Source organism: Canis lupus, chromosome 33 (assembly GCF_003254725.2).
Source record: "Canis lupus dingo isolate Sandy chromosome 33, ASM325472v2, whole genome shotgun sequence".
NCBI classification, from domain to species: Eukaryota; Metazoa; Chordata; class Mammalia; order Carnivora; family Canidae; genus Canis; species Canis lupus.
In genome coordinates this window covers 26,720,059-26,740,362 of record NC_064275.1, presented here as the reverse complement: position 1 = coordinate 26,740,362, position 20,304 = coordinate 26,720,059, and the positions used below count along the sequence as shown (strand labels likewise).

The following is a 20,304-nucleotide window of genomic DNA, read 5'->3' as shown; positions in this document are numbered from 1 at the left end:
ACCATTTTTAAGTGTATGTTCATGTGCAGTTAAGTACATTGCCATGGTTGTATAATCATCAGCACCATCTGTCTCCAGAACATTTTTCATCTTCCCAAACCAAAACTCTACCCCCCATTAAACGTTTATTCCCTATTTCCTGACCCCCTCCCCAGCCCCTGCAACCCTCTGCTTCTACTGTGTGTCTCCCTAAATCTGACTGTTCTGGGTACTATATGTGTGAGATCATTGTCCTTTTGTGACTGGCTAATTTCACTTAGCAAACTGCGTTCAAGGTTCGCCCAGATTGTAGCATGTGTCCGAACTCCCTTACTTTTTAAGACTAATGTCATTGCATGTATAGACCACATTATGTTTATGGATTGAACTGCTGATGGGCATTTGGGCTGATTCCACCTTCAGGCTATTGTGAATAATACTCTTATGAAGACGGGTGTACACATATCCATTTGAGAACATTGATCTTACTAGCTTCAACTCATTACATTCTGCCGCTATTTTGTGTCATTGGACAATTGCGAATCAAATAAGCTTGATCTCCAGCTTTACCCAAGTCCCTTGTTTTTGTTGTTGTTTATTTAAGTAGGCTCCACACCCAGTGTGGAACCCAGTATGGGACTTGAACTCATGACCCTAACATCAAGACCTGAGCTGAGGGGCAGCCCGGATGGCTCAGCGGTTTAGCGCCACCTTCAGCCCAGGGTATGATCCTGGAGACCCAGGATCGAGGCCCACGTCGGGCTCCCTGCATGGAGCCTGCTCCTCCCTCTGCCTGTGTCTCCGCCTTTCTCTCTCTGTGTGTGTATGTCTCTCTCATGAGTAAATAAATAAATACTTAAAAAAAAATAACCTGAGCTGAAATCAAAAGTTGGCGCTTAACTGACTGAACCACCCAGGCGCCCCTTCCCAAGTCCTTTCTTAATAATACTGTTGTATTTCCTATTGATCTAAAGATATCATTTCTGTGAAATGGCCATTTCCCCTATTCTGTCTTTTTAAAAAAATTTTTTTAAGATTTTATTTACTTATTCATGAAAGACACAGAGAGGCAGAGACATAGCAGAGGGAGAAGCAGGCTCTCCTTGGGGAGTCTGATGGGGGACACAATCCCAGGACCCCGGGATCATGCCCTGAGCCAAAGGCAAACATTCAACCATTGAGCCACCCAGGAGTCCCTGTCTTTTTAAAATTATAACATGGTCTTCACAGCTGGGCTCTGGGAGCAGCTGCTTTTACAAATTCAGCCAGAGTCTGAGCTTATTAGAGTTCTTTTGGTTCAAGTCTAACTTGGGGGTGGGGAGTGAGGAATGAGTCAGATTACGCTGGATCAAAGTGTAAGGTTTGGGGGGGTGTTTGTTTCTTACGTGTCTTTCTGAAGGCTACTTAAGACTGCACAGAAACTAATATCAGGTATCAAAAGCAGGAACTTAGTCTTGGAGTGACCTGATGAGAATTGAATTTGTTTGCTCCACAAACATTTATTGAGCTTCTACTTGTGAAAAGCACAAAGTGCTTTTGGGACTCAGAAGATGAATAAAACACATTCCCTGCTTTCAAGATGATTAGAATGCAAAATATTGGAAGAACTTCCTATTGCAACCCAGAGGTCTTTAAGCAAGGCTTCATCTCATAGCTGTAAAATATACCTCCTTCAGATGAAGAGGATTACAAAATACATCAAAAAGCAAAATGTGCTCTGAAATTATGTTTTAGTATAGATGGGTTTTAAAGCAAGGATTTAGGGACAGACTGAAAAATAAAACATGAAAGCTTCAGAGGTGTTTAGGTTTCACTTTGGCTAAGAGCACCAGGAAAACAAAAAGTACTCTTGCTCTTGACAATGTAAAATTCTTATTATTTTTAGGGATTAGTAACTATGCATTTATGAAATTCTTTGTCAGAGCAATTTAGTTAATAGATATGTAAATGACTAGTTACTTTATTGTGTAGGTGGATCGCTCCATGTACACTTTCTGAGGAAGAATATAAGTGCTAAAAACTGTTCACATTGCAAATGCAAAGAAGAAAAGTTAAGGTTAGAATGCTGCACCTTTCTTGTATTAGGTGTTAGGAATGAGACGGAGAAGATCCATCTTGTCAAAATCTGCTATGTTCACTCAGTGGAATTTCTTAGCAACACCCAACTCTCTACCTGTTTCGGATCCAAGAAAACGTGAGTGGATTGAGTGCGAGGTAGTTTCTAGTTACTGGCCTTCAAGCCTACCAGAACCATCGTAAAGCTGGCTAGGGGGCTGGCGGAGGCACCAAGCAAATGCCAGGGTGGCAGAAGTACGTGTCCATGTGAGATTTGCAGTCCAAGGCATCGGCCCCTAACAATCACCTAGAGGGCTGGCTGGCTTAAAGTTCCTTGCGTTTGCAGCGTAAAAGCAATTCCGAGGAATTTGGAAATTCCAGAGCTCTTCTGGCTTTCTGCCCCTCCTGTGGTCAGCATGGAAGCATTTCTAACTTTTTTTAATAAAGATTTTATTTATTTATTCATGAGAGACACAGAAAAAGAGGCAGAGACACAGGCAGAGGGAGGAGAGGCAGGCTCCATGCAGGGAGCCCGATGTGGGACTCGATCCTGGGAATCCGGGATTAGGTCCTGAGCCAAAGGCAGACACTCAACCACTGAGCCACCTGGGCGTCCTGCATTTTTAATTTTTAAGTTAAACCAAGCTTCATCTGGGGGAAGAAGTCAAGAGTGGGAGGGCATACATGGGCCCTGCCTTTCAGGCGGTCTCTGGCTCTTCTTCCCTCACTTGAATTCGTCCTACCCAGGGAATTAGCCTCATCTTCAGCTGTGTTTCAGTCACCACCTTCCCCTTCTGTGAAATGTTCAAATTCTTAGTTGTCATGCAAATCAAATTAAAATTCTTATCAATGGACAAAACCCCCAAGCTTTCCACCTTCTGTCTTCTTATCTAACTAGTCTTGGCTCCCACCAACATCAGTCCACATTCTCCACAGGAGACCCACACACAAAACTCACTCATCTGTGTAATTCCTGTTCCTGCCTCCCTTACTCCTCAGCAAGCTGAGTTCTTCTCCCTTGTCCCTAATCACTTAGCTCTACACAGTTGTCGTCGGCACGTGTTCCTGTATGTGGCCAGCTAGCCTGTGCTGTGGCCACTTGCTTACTGCCACCCCCGCCCCCAAGCTCTGCAAGGGCGCGGGGGGCTGGCACTGCGCACGGAGAGTGCTTCTTCGTTAAAATGTTTTATGTGTTTGCTTTTGCTTTTGTTTTTCATTTCCTTCAGGTACAGAGTGAAGACAGTGTCCTCCTGTTTGTTATTGCCTGGACCATCACAGAAATTATCCGTTACTCCTTTTATACTTTCAGCCTATTAAACCATCTGCCTTACCTCATCAAATGGGCCAGGTAAAGTACATGGGATGAAGATGAGCTTTTGAAATGATCCATCACTGTATTTGTCCTTTATTGCTAAATATTGCCTCCAGTCTCCTAAAAATAAAGCTGTATGATGTCATCTGTACTTCTTTTTTTTTTTTTTTTTTTTTTTTAATTGTATGAGACAGGAGTTGGGATTGATGATTGAGACTGGTCTGTGGATTTCATCAGGATAAGGGACACTGCTTAAGTTTGATTAATAGAAACACTTTAGTTTTAAATAAGTATTTTTATTGGATCGATTATTTAAATTATTCAATAGAGATTTGATGTAATCCCTTTTTGTTCATGTCAAATTTTGCTGAGGAGCCCCTGCCATTATGTTTTTTGGACCAAGTCCCGTTCTCCTAATCTCCATTTTGCCAAAGAGCTATGATTCTTAATTTTTAATTAATAACCAACATTACATGTGGTTTTATCTTGTCAGCAATTTTATTTTGCTTTGATCATTTTTACCAGTAATCTTACTTATGAATTGGGTAAAAGGCTGACAGTGCATCTGTTTATCTGAGCTAATTCATGAGATGGTTATGAGCGGTTTTCTGAATTGGAGAGGACTGTGGTGAGAGTGACAAAGCAAAAGGATCAAAATTGTCGTTGGGGCTCAAGTGCCTCCTTTTCATAGAAGGAAAATGGTGGTGCCCAGACAATATAGGAGTCTGGTGACTAAATTAGAGACCTAAAACCACTTGTTTCCAACATTTCAAGTACACAGTTTTCTGTACTTTCTTTTTCCAGTACACAGTTTTATTAGGAAAGGGGAAGGATGGGAAGAGATGGCAGTTGCTAGCCAACCTGGGCAGGCATTGTGGGAGCATCTCCTGTTACAGGGAGAGTAGGCTGGCCAAGCCCTGATCTTCACAGTGGAGAAGGATTCTTTTGTCCGTGGTTGTGTGTGGTTGCCCGTGGCCAATGGAAGAATCTTCCCGGTCCACCATCCCCTTTAGCAGAGCTGAAGTTGGCAGCGCCCAGGAACACAGAAACATGGCTTCCGTTCTTTGTCACCGATTTCTCAGCAAATTTGTGCACCTGGAAGTTTGGAGCCCAGAATGCTCGCTGAGCCACAAAGAGCCAGAGCTTCTTTAAAATCTGAGCTGATAGTTTCTTTAGCAATACTTACACCTCAGAATGATTTCCATAATGTTTCATATGATGAACTTCTCTCTGAATTCTTTTTGAAACATTAGAGAACTTTTTGAGGTGAAAAAAAAAAAAAACTGTGTGGATTCCCCTGGTAATGGTGGTTGTGGGGTTTTATTATTATTATTATCATTGAAAAATTATACAGTGACCAAAAGCTATTGGGAATTTTTGAAGGTTTTTAAAATTAGCATCTGTTTCATTTTTCACAATAATAGGTATAGACATTGGACTAATGGTAGCAGATAAGCAGCACACTGGATGTTCTGTTCTTTTCAGTCCACAGACCAGACTTGGTGTTCATTGTAGGGATGAATCCCTACAATGTGTAGGAATCCCTATACACATGCTCCAGCACCTCCCCCACCAACTCTTTGCAAAGCCCCCAGCCCAACTCCCACCTCTGCCACAGAGCAGGACCCTTCTATAAACCATATTTATTTATTTAGTTGGGCCAAATTTTGAGGCTGACCAAACACATTTATTTTATCTTAGAACATTCAGAGATGTACCTGCTATAGGCCCTTTTGAAAAACTGGCTTGTAAAACCTGAATTTAAATAGTGGGTAAGAAGCGGCACCTGGCTGGCTTCAGTCAGTAGAGCACACGACTCTTGATCTCAGGGTTATGAGTTCAAGCCCCCATGTTGGGCTTAAAAGGAAAGAAACAAACAGTGGGTAAATAGGAAAATGTAGAAACGATAGCTTCCTGAAAGACAAGTACTGATGTGGGGGGCAGGGTATCTTTTTATTAACGCTGTCTTGGAGTCTCAGTCATGAATATTTTGTTTTATTTCAGGTACACACTTTTCATTGTGCTGTACCCAATGGGAGTGTCAGGAGAACTGCTCACCATATATGCCGCTTTGCCCTTTGTCAGACAGGCTGGCCTGTACTCCATCAGTTTACCTAACAAATACAATTTCTCCTTTGACTATTATGCATTCCTAATTCTGATAATGATCTCCTACATTCCAAGTAAGTAAACAATTAACGCATATATTTATTTACGTTTTTAAAATTGGCTCTACAATAACTAGAGTCAAATGTTTCTAGATGATTTTATACCATATCCAAGTAAACGTAAATCTAATTTATTGGGAATGCTTTGGTTTTTATTGAGTGCTGACTGCAGAGGGGATTTTCTCTGGTACTAGTCGAATAAAGATGAACGCTTCTCAATACAGCTGCCACAATGCAGCCCTTCTCCGTGTGTGGGTTTGAAACAGTGAATACCAGGAAAGGTGAACTACCTATTGGGGGATCGCACTGAGTGCAAAGCAAAAAAGGCCATTAAAGACCTTACCTTGACTTTTTCTGTTTCTTGAGAATGGCTTATTATGGTATTTGGGAAACATTGTAAAGATATTTTTGCATTTTCATTATATCAGAATAGACAGTTACTTCATTTTTAAGGTATCAATAGTGAACTAGAAACAAATAACAAAATAAAAATAGATTTTTTTTCTATATTTCTTATTTTCTTGTTTGGAAATATGCACTAACATCATCCGAACAGGACATTATGTTCTCTTCAGAACAGTTTCCAATTATTTTAATAGTACTGCTAAAGGTTTAAATACAGATAATCAAAAGTGCCTATCAGTGTACTCAGTAACAAGGAGAAATGGCCATTTCTGAGGCTTCTGTGAAGTGAGTCCTGTTTGCTGAGGAAGAGTTGTTTAGTCCTTTATTCGAATTCTGCTATTCACTTAAAATCCTGGGATTGATTTTCACATACCCAAAAGGATTTTGTTCTACCCGAAGACATATGAAGTTAAAGTTTTTTCTCATTGAGCTATTTCTGTAGCCATTGTGACTGTGAATCTTATTTTGGTCTATAAGATGCTATATTCTTCCCTAAACCTCAGGTTAAATTCAGATAGGAAGGTTGGATTTTTCTCCAGCCCACAGCGTGAACTGAATGAATCATCCGAACAATCGTAAGCGACATGTTTGTGTCCTTCTGTGGAAAATCACATTTCATGCATTGTGAGAAAAAAACTACATCCAGATTTCATGTGAGCGTTTATCTTGGAGGAATTCTTGAACAGCAGTTCTGCTTAATGATTCATTTTCCCTTCCTTATTAATTATCAAGGCCTCCTCTCTGGTGCTGGAACCATGATGGCCAAAGGCCCTTTCTCTTCAAATTGAAAAAGATAGTTGCTTTCTAAAGAAAACATCAATAGAGAAGAGTCAAGAAATTTAATAAAAAATTAGCTTACGGTTGTTCATCTTTTTTGTTTTGTCCCCTTAGAGTTTCATTTTCCACTCTCTAGAGCAATAATTCTCAGTTGCAGTTTTGCCACACCCAGAGTAACACATATTATCCCAGTGGGCACCACAGGATTTATTAAAAATCAGCATAAGGGGCCACCTGAGTGGCTCAGTCAGTTAAGCATCTGCTTTCGGCTCAGGCCATGATCCCAGGGTCCTGGGATCGAGCCCCGTGTTGGGCTCCCTGTAGGGAGTCTGCTTCTCCCTCTCCCTCTGCCTGCCCCCGTCTCCCCGCATTTGAGCGCATACTCTCTCTCTCAAATAAAATCTTTAATAAAATAAAATCAAGGGATCCCTGGATAGCTCGGTGGTTTAGCACCTGCCTTCAGCTCGGGGCGTGATCCTGAAGCCCCAGGATCAGGTCCCACATTGGGCTCCCTGCATGGAGCCTGCTTCTCCCTCTGCCTGTGTCGTCTCTGCCTCTCTCTCTCTCTCTCTCTCTCTCTCTCTGTGTGTGTGTGATAAATAAAATCTTTTAATAAATACATAAATACATACATACATACATACATACATACATACATAAATAAATAAATAAATAAATAAATAAATAAAATCAGCTTAAAGTTTGAATGAATGAGAGGTAGATGCCAGATTGGATAACTGGAAGAGGAGCAGGGAGGGTGTAATAAAGTCAAACCAATAGTAGGGTGCTGCCACATTGGCAGAAATCTGGGGCCCCTACCTCAGAGTTGCTCTGAGCTCTTAGTCTGCCAGAGAAGGAAAGTCTTCATTCCTGGGGCGGCTCTCCAGGACAGCCTGAGTCTCTGGGTACCTCCTAGGTTTTTTGTGCTCTGATGGCCAACCAGTGAGCGCCCAGTCTTTGGCCTCTGCCTCCCCCCACCTTGGTCTAGTTAAGGGGCCAGGACAGGCACAGGCAGTCTTCCCTAGTGATAGGATTCCTGAAGGAAAACAATCCCCGTTCTGTGGGACTTTCTTTCTGGGCCTTCAGAGTGAGAAAGAAGAGAAAACAAAGCAGGGGAGGGGGGCGGTGTTCTCAACCAAAGTTGGCTTTCTTTACCGTGGTTCCTTCCCCTTCTTTGGTTCTCAGCGTCCTTTTGGTAAGAGCTTCACTTGGTTCAAGTCTATATTCGTGCTTCCTTAAGACAGTTTAATTCCTATAGACCAAGAAAAGGGGTTGATTTCAAATAAAGATGGACAGATTTTCTCCAAATCCCTGACCCCACACTCAGGCTCAAGATGATAGCCCAGACCGTATCTTGTGCTACAAATCATTTGTGTCTGCTGGCACTCATTATGCTTTCAGCCTCAGCCTCAGCCAGTGGCCCTGGATGTTTTTAGTTGTTTAGGTTGTTAATATTGAGACCAGTTTGTACAGTTCACTCCAGCCAGCAGCACATTTCCAACTTTCCAAAACTTTGTATTTATAAGAAGAAAATGCAGAGTTAAGAGGGGTTGCTGTTGACATCCAGTCTCCTTTACCAAATTTGGTTTTCTTTCCACAACTTAAGTTTCTTTTCATCTTTAATGGGAAGTTGGTGAGATACATGTATTATACAAAGTAACAGCCTTTCTTTATGGTCCCAACTGTTGCATTGTTGCACATGTAGCCCAAATTGTGGCCCCTGAGCCATGGCCCTAAGAGTTTCCTGTTTTGGGGTGCTTTGGAATCCTTTACAAGGTGCTCCTCTCCCACTTCACTGCAGCTGCAGTATGTATAGTATCTATGGGACTCAGTAGACATCTAAGTCCTGTCTACATTTCCTGCTTCCAAATTGGTAAAACTAGGCTTTTACCACCCAGTAGGGGTGGGGATTTAAAAAAAAAAAAAAAAAAAAAAACCCTGAAAAATGAGAAACACTGACGTCGGGTGAGGACACTAAGATGCTGAGCACTCTCTAGATTGTCAGTAACCATAAGCACACCTCAGATTTTTAAAGAGACTGAGAAAAAACTTGCCTTAGGCAGAGCATTTCCATTTGCTCTCAGCCTCCAAGTTTTCCTCTCCGTGGAGAAACCCCCACCCCTACTGCAGCACTCACGTGCACAGCGGCCATCTCCATTCCATGTGTCCTGGACTGGGAGAGCAGAGGGTAGAATTGAGGATAGCATGTTGTCAGGTCAAGATTCTCTTGGGGTTTTTCTTCATTGTAGCCCATGGTTAAAAATAGTAGCCATGGGGCAGCCTGGGTGGCTCAGCGGTTTAAGTGACACCTTCACCCCAGGGCCTGATCCTGGAGACCCAGGATCGAGTCCCACATCGGGCTCCCTGCATGGAGCCTGCTTCTCCCTCTGCCTGTGTCTCTGCCTCTCTCTCTGTGTGTGTGTCTCTCATGAATAAATAAATAAATCTTTAAAAAAAAATAGTAGCCATGTATCTGGAATTGTTCCAGCCATAATAGTTGGGTCCAGTCTAAACATGTGGGTAATTCAGATGGTGACAGTGTCACCCAAGCTCTGGTCACCAAGGGGTCATTACCAGAATTGTAGAGAACCTCCAGCCCAAGTACCCCCATTCCCCTGGCCTCCCTCATACATTCCTTTGCTTGGGGACTGAGAAACTTCTGAAGTTGTAAAAAGTTAAAAGGGCCATCCCTACCCTCCATTTCTGACCTCTGGTCCTCTTGGTAGCCAGTAGGCCCTTGCCTGTGGGGATGAGGATGCTCTCCCATCTTGCTTTAACTGCCACCAAGGGCCTGGTGAATGCCTTCTAGGTCATCCTTCCTCACACCCTCTGAACTAGCAGCGAAGCTTCAACCACCCCTGCAACCAGTGGAAAAGTCCTTAGTGTACTTTGCCACAAAGTTTTCCTTTACTAAAGTTTATCTATAGAAATATGACTGGCCCCACATTTTTAAATGATTGCAATTAGCATTCCTTATGGTTTAATTATATCTTTACTTCCAGTTTTTAGATTATAGAGCTTGTCAAATTTTCTGGCTTTCATACCAGAATAGTTCTCTCCCTGTTGAATTATATGCACAAGCTGGGTCTTTTCTCTGAATAACTTCCTGCCTGCAAATAGCGGGTAGAGTGGATGGCAGCCCTGTTCAGCATCGGAGCCTCCTCTGCAGTTTATCAGATCTATGTGCACACACCCACTGATGTCTTGGAGTACTTTGGGAGAATTTGAAATTTGGCCAACTTGGAACCCATTTAAAAAGGAAGAAACTGTCGGGGCGCCTGGGTGGCTCAGTCAGGCGTCCAACCTTTGATTTCGGCTCCGGTCTTGATCCTCAGGGTTGTGAGTCTGAGCTACACATTGAGCTCCACACTGCGTGTGGGGCCTACTTTAAAAAAAGAAGAAGAAGAAACTGTCAGGGAAGTAGTAGAAATTACCTCCTCAGAAATACAGGTTACTGCCTACAAAATACAGATTGGAGCTGTTGAGAAGGGAAGGGAGGAAAGGAAGGATATTGTACATTTAAGGCCATCTGGCTGGAGTCTGTTCCATATTGTTGAACCCCCAGTTCGCAATAACCTTGTGAAGGCCAGGTAGCTTCAGCTGGCATTTCCCAGCAGGAATCCTGGGGACATTCAGATGGGGCAGTTAATAGTTTGGGGAACTGTCACACATTGCAGATTTGGGCATTTTCGCCTCACATGCTAAATGCCCGTAACCTCGCTCCTCCAAATATAGTCCCCTCCCCCAACTGCCAAATACTCCTGGGGAGGTGATAACCACCCCATTTATTTGAGAACCAGTACTCTTTAAAGTAATCTGTGAAATGACCAAGAACAGGGGACTCAGTCGGTTAGGCATCCAACTCTCGGTTTCCACTCAGGTCATGATCTCAGGGTTGTGAGATGGAGTGGCTCTTGGGCTCCATGTTGGTGTAGGGCCTACTTCAGATTCTCTCTCCCTCTCCCTTCCTGCCCCACTCCCCCAGCTTTCCTGTGCCTGAGCTTGCTCTCTCTCTCTCTCTCTCTCTCTCAAATAAATAGGGGCACCTGGCGTGGTTCAGTTGGTTATGCATCTGCCTTCAGCTCAGGTCATGATCTCAGGGTCCATGTGGGATTGAGCCCCCACATGGGGCTACTGGCTCAGTGGGGAGCCTGTTTTTCCTTCTCCCTATGCCACTCCCCCCTGCTTTTGCTCTCTCTCTCTCTCTCTCTCTCTCTCGCTCGCTCGCTTGCTCTTGCTCAAATAAATGGGTGGCTCAGTTGGTTAAGCATCCACCTTCAGCTCAGGTCATGATCTCAGGATCTTGGGATTGAGCCCCGCATCAGCAGAGAGCCTGCTTCTTCCTCTGCCTGCCACTCCACCTGATGGTGTGCTCGCTCTCGCTCTCTCCCTCCCTCTCTCCCTCCTTCTCTCCCTCTCTCCCTCTCCCTCTCTCTCTCTCCCCTTCTCCCTCCCTCCCTCTTTCCCTCCCCCTCTAATAAATAAAAACCTATAAAATAAAATCTTTAAGAAAAAAAAATGACCAAGAGCAGAATCTCTAGTGCCTAAGATATTAGCTTACTTTTCCTAAGGACTTTCTACATCCACGTTTGGCTTCTTCATGTTCACATGAAATGTCGTGGCCTTCTTCCCCTTCATCAGTCTTCCCACTCAGGGAACAACGTTTCTCAGGAAGTACTTTTGGTAGATTCCCTTGGGTGACAGAAGGGACTAGACTGAGTGTCAGGAGCCCAGAGCCTGGTCAAGAATTGTCAAGAATTTGCTGTGAACCCCCCAGCAAGTCACCTACCCTCTCTGGGGCTTGCATTCCTCCTCTGTAGACAGGTCCATCACTAGAAGTCACCTCCTTGTAGAATCAGAGAATAAATGTGAAGACACTAAGAGAGAGGGTAGAGAGTTATTTGGCAGCTCTGTGGCCTCTTGATGGGTAATCATAGTGATGGTACCGCCTGTCCCTCCCGTCTGTACCACCCTTCTCCTTCGGCTAAAACAGGAAAAGGTAAGTCTCTGCATTGCTCCTCCCGTTCCCCAAGCCCACCATGTTCCCTGCCTTGGATACTGGATGAGAAAGCAGAGTCAAAGAGGACCTCAAGTCCATGTGCTTTAAATACAACATGCAGTTGTAAGTGGTCTTAACCAATTCTTTCTTTTCTTACAGTTTTTCCCCAGTTATACTTCCACATGATACACCAGAGAAGAAAGGTCCTTTCTCACACTGAAGAACACAAGAAATTTGAATAGCTCCTGCTTTCTGCGCACCCCCAAAACACAAACTTTTCAGTGACAAAAAAATGCTGCAGACTTTTTGAGTTCCCAGTACGTTTCATAGAAAATAAGTAAGAACTATTTTTAAAATATTAAAAAAATAATAAAACAAAAACCAAAATCCAGTGTCATACAGGCCTGGGATTTTATTAAACAACAACAGCCGCCACCACCACACAGTAACAACAACAACAACAGAAACTGTTACATAAAACATCCTGGCCGGTCCATTTCAGCATGCTCTTTCAACCCGAAGTTCCCAATATTTATGATGGCACTGGAAAGGGATTTGGCATTTTCCATCCTCCTGTTTCCTTCATGTATCTGCTAAATTAAGATCTGTAACACTAAGTAGTCGAGAGTTACAGTCTGAGTAGTGAAGTCGTGCCCGCTGAAGGCCCAGCGTGCAGGAGGGTTGTTTCAGACTGCGGTGTGTTCAGCATTCTCTCTTCCAAATGCTTGACTGCATGCTGGAAAGTCTGCATTTCTGACGTGGCAAACCTTGTTCTCTGGAATGTTACGAGGTTATGGCTGGGACCTACCCCCTCCTATCTAGTGAATGAGTTGTGTAAGGTGCATGTCTGCGAAGCCTAGGGTAGTGCCCATAATCTGAAAACAGCTAGAACCCTGTGGTTTGTTTTCAGTTCAGTCATGTCCACTTGCCACTAAGAAACGTGCTTGAACTTAAGTGTGTCTACATCGTCGAGAACCTATCCTATCGAGGGCTCAGCCTCAGTCACGTTCTAACACGGTGACAGTTCTCACAAAGGGAAAGCTCAGTCACAAGCAAATGACACGTGCCTTTCCCCGTATCATCCTCAAAACACTTCCGAGTAATGTACCGACCAGTAGCTGTTCTCACTCATGGACCCAAAGCCAGGCTAGTCACATCAGGGACAGAGAATCTGTCATTGGAAGCACATGGAAGGTGTCGCTTTAGAAATGTAATCCTGAAGAACGTTCAGGAATAGGTTCCTACACCCTTTTATTTTTCAATTTCATTCAACTCTCCTGTTGGGATACTTTTCCGATTTATGGTCCTGTGTAGTTCCTACCAAGCTGTAAACCCAGAGGCAGCAGAGTGTCCCGGTTGGGCAGACATGAGCTAAATGCAGTGTCATCTCCATGTGTTCGAGCAGCCAAGAAATACTTTGGTCACGTAGGCATGTCTAATTACCACCGTGTCTTCATACCATTTAATTGCTCAACTGTGCATTTAAGACTCTTCAGGAAAGGGTTAATGAAAATGTAAAGCCCAAGTTCAGATTTGCATTAGATTTTAAACATAGGATGGTCTTTGTGGATTCTTTTTTGTCTTTTTTTTTTTTCTAATGGTTGATACTTGAAATTTTAAAAGCCTATCTTACTAGCATACTACATAGTTAGAACAGTGTCATGATGGAAAACTAATTTTTTAAATGTTATTTTCATAGATGCCTGATAATTAAGATGAAAATGAGAAGAAAGTATGGAGCCTCAAATTTAATGCAGGCAGATGTATAATAAAATTATTTTTGAATTGAGCATTAAAATTCTGCTTCAAGTCAGCAGTCTTAACTTGGGCATGTTGAGATTAGAATCTGTTCTTGTACTTCATAAACTAAATATAGAGGAAAGATTATTTTTCATGTGTTTTTCTCTTTCTTTTTCCAAAATGTATTTCTACTGTAAAATAGAAACAATTTGAGTTATATTAGTCTTATTGCTTCGTTTGGGTAAGATTTTTTTTTTCAGTCATTTCTGGAACAGTCATAGAAGATGGGATGAAAAATGTAGGTTTTCCAGGATCAGTGGATTGGGGGTTTTATCCAGGCCTCTCTGTTAGACTCTGTCACTAGTTACGAAGAACAGTCTGTCGCCAACAGTGGTGTTGCATCAGATTGAACCTTGGCAGCAAGAAGACAGCGAGCAACTCCCTCCTGAGAAAGGGTCTCCACCCCAGTGTGTATTTTGATCCATCAACATTTAAAAGGCTGGTGGCAGATAAGTAAGGTATGCCCGGGCCATGTCCTTCATTCCCCCCTCTCAGTAACTGGTTTCTTTAACTCTAACCTGAATTAATTCCTCCTTTGATGGGCTAGTGGTCTTTTCTGAATTGAGAACACCCAACCCCACCAACGGTCACATCTTGCAAAGTGCGAGGTGGCGTTCGGTGGCTATTTTGTTAGGCTGACTGTTTCCATTTCAGGACGTAGTCAAAGGTATCATCTGCCCCGCCACCCACCTGGTTGGGTGTTTCAGACTCCCCACCCCCCGCCCCCCGGGGACCATTTTCCAGGAGAGAATTCTTTGAGGTGCGCAGTAGTGCTCTGTAGACACAAGCTGCTAATCGGCATCTCGCTGGGTTCCGTTTGCTCAGGTTGTGATCACTCATTTAACACATACTGACCATCATCAAAGGCACCGTGGAGAGTTAGTCATGGGATAAAGCACTGTCCTTCCAGACAGAATGTGTTCCTCGGGAGCAAACTTCCCACAGAAAGGGGCTTAGAAGATGTGTAGAGATAAAGAGGCACATGCAGATTGTGCCCTCCTCTCTACTGGTTTGTTTGGGTTATTCATTTATAACAGAAGATCGGCAATGATGTGCTACGACCTGCAAGTTATTTTCAGTTCTGAGTTTCTAGATAAAACATCAAAACCAGTACCTATTACTCCTTTGAAATTTGGGTAAAAAAAAAATCATACAGCCACATATAATAGTCATTTTTGTATTTTTTCTATGTTGTGAAAACCAAAATTGTAATTTTATAAGTCTTTGATTCACTAAAATTATATAATTTAAATGTATTTTTTGTATATTTAGACATAAGGAGTTCCAAGACTATGGCTAACTTTCTATGCATGCATTTGGAAGCGTTTTTACCTGATAATGTCAATGTGGTAATAAGTTGTACCCATAAACTACTGACCTGTGTTGCATTTCAAAATAAACTGGTGTGTGCTCTGCCTGGATTTCAAATACTGACCAGTGAGTCTAGTGATTTTTCGCAGTTAAGTTGGCCTGAACGTGGTGTTTGTAAGACGATGGAAGGGTTTCGGTTTTGTCACGGACTCCAGTCCTTTCTTTGATAGGTTTAAACTCTGTTTCTGCTGTCCGCAGTGCACTTGCAAGAGAAGGAGACGATTATAATACTAAGAGGCTTCCAACAAGTCCTTCTTCCTGCCAGTCAGTCGTCAAGCTTACCCAAAGCCCTCTCAGCCTGGCCACAGAGGGACAAGAGGGATTAGTCACGTAAGTGATGAGGAAACCTAAGAAAGCCGGAAAACAATTGAGGATCCTTGCCTTACAATGCTGGGTGGTTTGTTGTGGTTTCGGTTTTTGGCAGTGTGTTTTTCTGATAGAAGTTAAGATGGGAAATAAGGTTGCCTGGCAATGCTCATCTTATAGCAAAGCAAGGTGTGGTCAAGTGCCTCCTGAAAATGCCTTCTGCACTCTCACGTTCACAGTAGGCAGTGGGGGGCCTACACCCCGCCGGGCCACCTCCGTCCTGCTGGCTCTAAACCCCAGACCTCACCTCAGTGCAGCCCTCACCTGTGGGCTGGGCATCGTCTAGGGAGTCATCTCCGAGTGATCTGTTTCTCATGTGCCTGCAGCAGTAGCATGCCCACGGCCGGGCCTACCAGGTCCTTCTCCGAGCTGGCCATCACTGTGGTCCAAGAGCGTGGCCCTTGTTGCAGAGGGAACATTTTCTTTCTCACGGCTGTCCGAGCATGGCCTAGACCTTCCTTCCCAGCACGGTGGTTGTAGGACCAGTCCTCTCGTATGCAGTCTAGTGTGTCTCAGAGATAGGCATTTCATTTATGAAAAGAATTATTTCAACTAAAGCTGAGGAACAGATGGTTAAGTTAATAGTAGAGGCTACCCAGAAAATGCAACCTTGACAATCCTAGGGTGGTAATGGGAAACCAGGGCTTTCTAATCTGTCATTGTCATATTTTGTGGCAGTTATGTGTACTGTGTTAACATAATAAGCTCTGGCCTGAGGAATTACCATTGGTATAATTAAGAGACCTCCTGTTACACACACTGTTCCAAAAATACCGCTGTGTGTTGTTCTGTTCCCTTTAACAAGAATGAAGACTAGCTTTGCAATTCCTCATATTATTTAAAAAAAAAAAAAAAACAGCCTTACAAATGGACTGGCTCATTGTCATACAGTTTAGTAGTGAAGAAACTGTTCTAAGCAACTCTTACCAAAAATAGCCCTACCTATTAACATTCCCCTGCCTGCGACTGAGAACCAGAATTACGAGAGCTGTATGGGTCTTTGACCAACACTTCCTCTCAAATGTGAGAGACGATTCAATCTTTTCTGCTTTCGAACTTAGAAAGCTTCTCCTTAGCGTTACTGGGGCAGATCACATTACCAAAAATAATCTCTTTTCCCCAGAAATGGCATTTCACCCCTAAAAAGTCTCCTTCAATGAGCAAAAATAAAGTATCAGAGAGGCTGTCTAGATAAGCACCGAGTACCGATTTCATAAAATCTTTATATTTGGGAGTTGTGTTTTCTGCTCACCAGTTCCAGAGCAAGACTTCTTAGCACAGCCGCGCTTTCACATCAGTCTTTGACCTTCGTGGATGCAGCCAGATGCGTCTCCAGATACCGCACCTGGTTCAAGGCCAAACTCCCTTTCTGCATAGTTGGCGCTGGGCTGCCCCGCTGGGGGGCAGCACCTCACAAGCGATCGGGCCTTGGGAAGTGAGACATTTGGAACCCGGCTTCAGCCCCAGGACGGCAAAGGCAAACTCATAAAAATTAGCCACGGGTCTCTATTGTCCATATAAAGCAAAGGCAGTCGGATTTTAAAGCATATTCTGGAGGGATCCAGGAAATTACACTTTTTTTTTTTTTTTGAACCAAGAAACCCGCTTGTTTGTGTGTTTCGAGGCTCCATCCATTTGTTCTCTTCCCGCTGCAGAACCTTCCCCGGCAGCGACCCTGCAGGGCTTTTGGAGCTGCTCGGGAAGCAGGTGTTAGCGCTCCTGCTTAATGGAGAGCCCGCTTGTTAATCTTTAAAAGGTTCGGGGAGGTCAGTTCCCACTCTTCTGTCTCCGGATATTTTTGGAGGGTGGCCTGGGCCATGAGAAAATGTCAGGCCACCTTATAAGGCTGCGTCTGGCCCCGAGAATGCTTGTCTGCAGCATGTCCAGTACACTCTGTGGGTGTGAGTTAACTTGACTCTCGGGCTGTGGGTTTTCTCACAGATGTAAAATGCTTCTATTCATGCCATGGATTATTCTCACTCTTTGACGGGCTTAAAGTCTTCAAGAGAGCTATTTAAATGACACCAATTTTGGACATGCCAGCTAGCTAACCGGGGGTCCGTGTAATCCCCAACAAGCGCACTGGTCGATTGTGCAGGGGTCCCTAGAAACAGTCTACTTCCTGCAAGGTGGTTTCTTTAGCGAATGTCAAAATTGCACAGAATATTAGCTCTGAGTGATGACGAGGAGGAGTGTGTTGGGGGGGCTGGAACTCCGTGGCTTACAAAGTTAAAACGAAATTAAAGTGTTTTTTTTTCTCCTGCGAAACTTTTCAGATCTTTTTGCATGTGAGTGCCGTTTGTGAATCTCCAAGAGAGGGGGTTGTAAATGCAAGATTTTCCGGCGCTATTTTCAGCACTCGTCCTAGAAACATCTTCAGGGCTAAGGCTCCTTGAACACCTTGAAAAGTACTGATCTGGGGGCGGCTGGGTGGCTGGCTCAGGTGGGAGCTCTGAGCCCCGGGTCGGGCTCCCCGCTGAGTGGGGGGTCGCCCTCTCCTCCGCCCCTCCTTCTGCTCCTGCTTCATCTCTCTCACTCTCAAATAAAATCTTAAAAAAAAAAAAAGGGGGGGGACACCTGGGTGGCTCAGTGGTTTAGCACCTGCCCTTCAGCCCAGGGCGTGATCCTGGAGACCGGGATCGAGTCCCACTTTGGGCTCCCTGCATGGAGCCTACTTCTCCCTCTGCCTGTGTCTCTCACGAATAAATAAATAAAATATTAAAAAAAAAAAAAAGCTAATCTGTTGGTGCAACTTTTCCCACCGGGGGAATGTTAACCCATCCAGCGGGGAGCAAAGAACAGGAAGAGATGGAGGCTGAGCCAGGGATCTGGGAAGATTTTCCTTGTTTTTGTTTTTAATGACCCGCCATCGTCAAGGGGACCGATGAAGCGCTCGAGAGCCCGGGCGTCAGCAGCCCTGCCCGGCGTCTGCGGTGGCTGCTTTCCCGGGTGTGCCGGTGGGCGCGAGCCCTGGTGTCCCAGCGGCCGCCTCCGCTGCACCCAGGCCAGGCCGCGGCGGGCGGGCGAGGGGCTCCTGGTGTCAGGAGACCGCACGTCACCCACCCTCCCCGACGTCGCCACGGGGTGGCTGCTGTGTCCTGGTGTGGCCTGGCACCTGGCAAGGCCCGAGAGCATCCTCCCGTGTCAGCTGCCCGCGGGGGCCTCCTGAGCCACAGAAGCCAATGCCCATTGCGCAGGGGAAGCCGGGCTGCACGGTAACACAGCGGGACTAGCCCTCAGCAGCTCCTGCACACGCGCATGCACACGCGCACACACACAGCTGGGACTAGCCCTCAGCAGCCCCTACACACACGCGTACACACACACACACGCACGCAGGCACGCACGCAGCACCAGGGCACCTCCAGACCTGTGCCCTGCCCTTTTCTGCCCACACCCATCCCCTGGCTTGGCTGAAGCTTCTAGCTCTCTCACCCTGCTCCCCGAGCTCCCCCACCTATGGCCCCACAAGCTTCCCCAGCGGCCCCCTCGTGCCAGACTCCATCATTCTCACCTGAACCCTCGTGCCCTCCTGCCCTCCCACCGCACCCCCAAGCTGGGGTCAGTCCAGCTGCTACCCTTCCCTGTGCCTCTCACGCCTGGGACTACCTGCCTGGTACCCTGTCCAAGATTCCCTTCAAACTCCTTGCTGCTTAAACCTCTGGCTCACTCGTAGCCCAGGAAAGCACCCCCAGTTTCACAGAGAAAATACCCATCAGACAACAACTCCTGCAACTTTCTTCCCCAAATTTGTAACCTCGCCTGTGCAAGGGGACTTTTCTTGTCCTACCATTAGATTGGAAGAGGTGACCCTCTAACCAAAGCTACCCACTTCCCCTTGTGCTCTGGGTGTTTCCAAGTTCATCCCTGCCCGCCCCCCGCCCCAGGGCCCTGACTCCAGCCCTCTCTGTGCTTCCTCTTTGCTGGCAATTCCCCTCACCTGCCTCCCCACCTTGGCCTTGACCCCCATGCACTCCATTGCTAACCCCCCTCCTCCTGTTCCCTGGAAGGGTTGGCTACAAACACTTCTCTGCTTCTCACCTCTCACTCTCTGCCCATCTCACTACCGCCTGGTGCTTCCTACCAGGCCAATGGCCCAGCTCTGTTCATGGTCACTCGTGACCCTGTTACGAAACCCAATGCACACTTGTCAGTCATTGTCTTTTGGTTGAAATTAGGGAGCCATCATGCTGGATATTAGAAACGATGGTATGGTTTTGGGAGTAGACCGGGGAGGGGCCCAGCAGTGCCTCATCCTGGGCCTGAACTCCTCTCTCCTCCACGCATCCCTAACAAAGGTGTAGGCGAAAGAAACACTGACAAGACAGCCAACAAGAAGTGTGCTGGTTAACTGTGGTGTGAGCTGGGAAGCTGGGCAAACCTCGCAGAACATTCCCGCTTCCTAAACTAGCAAGAGCTGGTAAGTAGCTGGGACTGAAGGAAATTGTGAGGCCTGCTCAGCTCACCTCCCACCACACTCATTTCATTTTTCTGCACAGACTTCGTCGGTCTCCTCACTGGGAGAGGGAGAGAAGCTGACCCAACCCCCCACCAGCTCCAGGGAAGAGACGGCAACGCTGAGCACATGCCGTGACGCTTGGCAGCAGGCCGCCTGAGGCTGGGAAGTTGAGGAGCCAGAGGAGGGACCCACAGCCCCGCACACCCAGCCCTTATGGCCACTGACTCCATTCACTCTCACTAGCAAGTGTAGCTTCCTCACTTCCTCTTCCTTGGGCGGGGGAGCGGGGTATGGGGTGGAGGCAGGAGGAGAAGGAGGTTGGACCTAGGAAGCCACCATCATTTTGAGGCCATCTCTGCGCTTCTGGCTTCCCCCCGCCTCCGTGACCAGCCTTGCTCTGTCTCCTCTGCTCCCCCCGGCTCAGAGGTTCTCGGACTCGAGTGCATCAAGAGCCACTTGGGGTGCTTGATGAGATCAGATTCCTGGGCTCCTTCCGACCTACCAGAGCTGATCCACCGGAGACAGAGGTTGGGAGGCCACCTTTCCACAAGTCCCAAAGGTGATTTGGGGCTGATTTTGCAGAGCATCGCCTGAGGGCTCCTGACCCTGAGGC

At 45.6% G+C, this 20,304-nt stretch overlaps 1 protein-coding gene across 1 annotated transcript in view; it reads left to right on the top strand.

The window, feature by feature from the left end:
* Window positions 1–14,929, top strand: part of HACD2 (3-hydroxyacyl-CoA dehydratase 2) — a 111,345-nt gene extending 96,416 nt beyond the window's left edge. The window contains exons 5-7 of the mRNA XM_025475030.3: window positions 3,261–3,382; window positions 5,351–5,529; window positions 11,855–14,929. Coding sequence (XP_025330815.3) covers window positions 3,261–3,382; window positions 5,351–5,529; window positions 11,855–11,937 — 384 coding nt within the window. The 3' untranslated portion in view covers window positions 11,938–14,929. The remainder of the gene's footprint in view (window positions 1–3,260; window positions 3,383–5,350; window positions 5,530–11,854) is intronic.
* The last annotated feature ends 5,375 nt before the right edge of the window (window positions 14,930–20,304 follow it).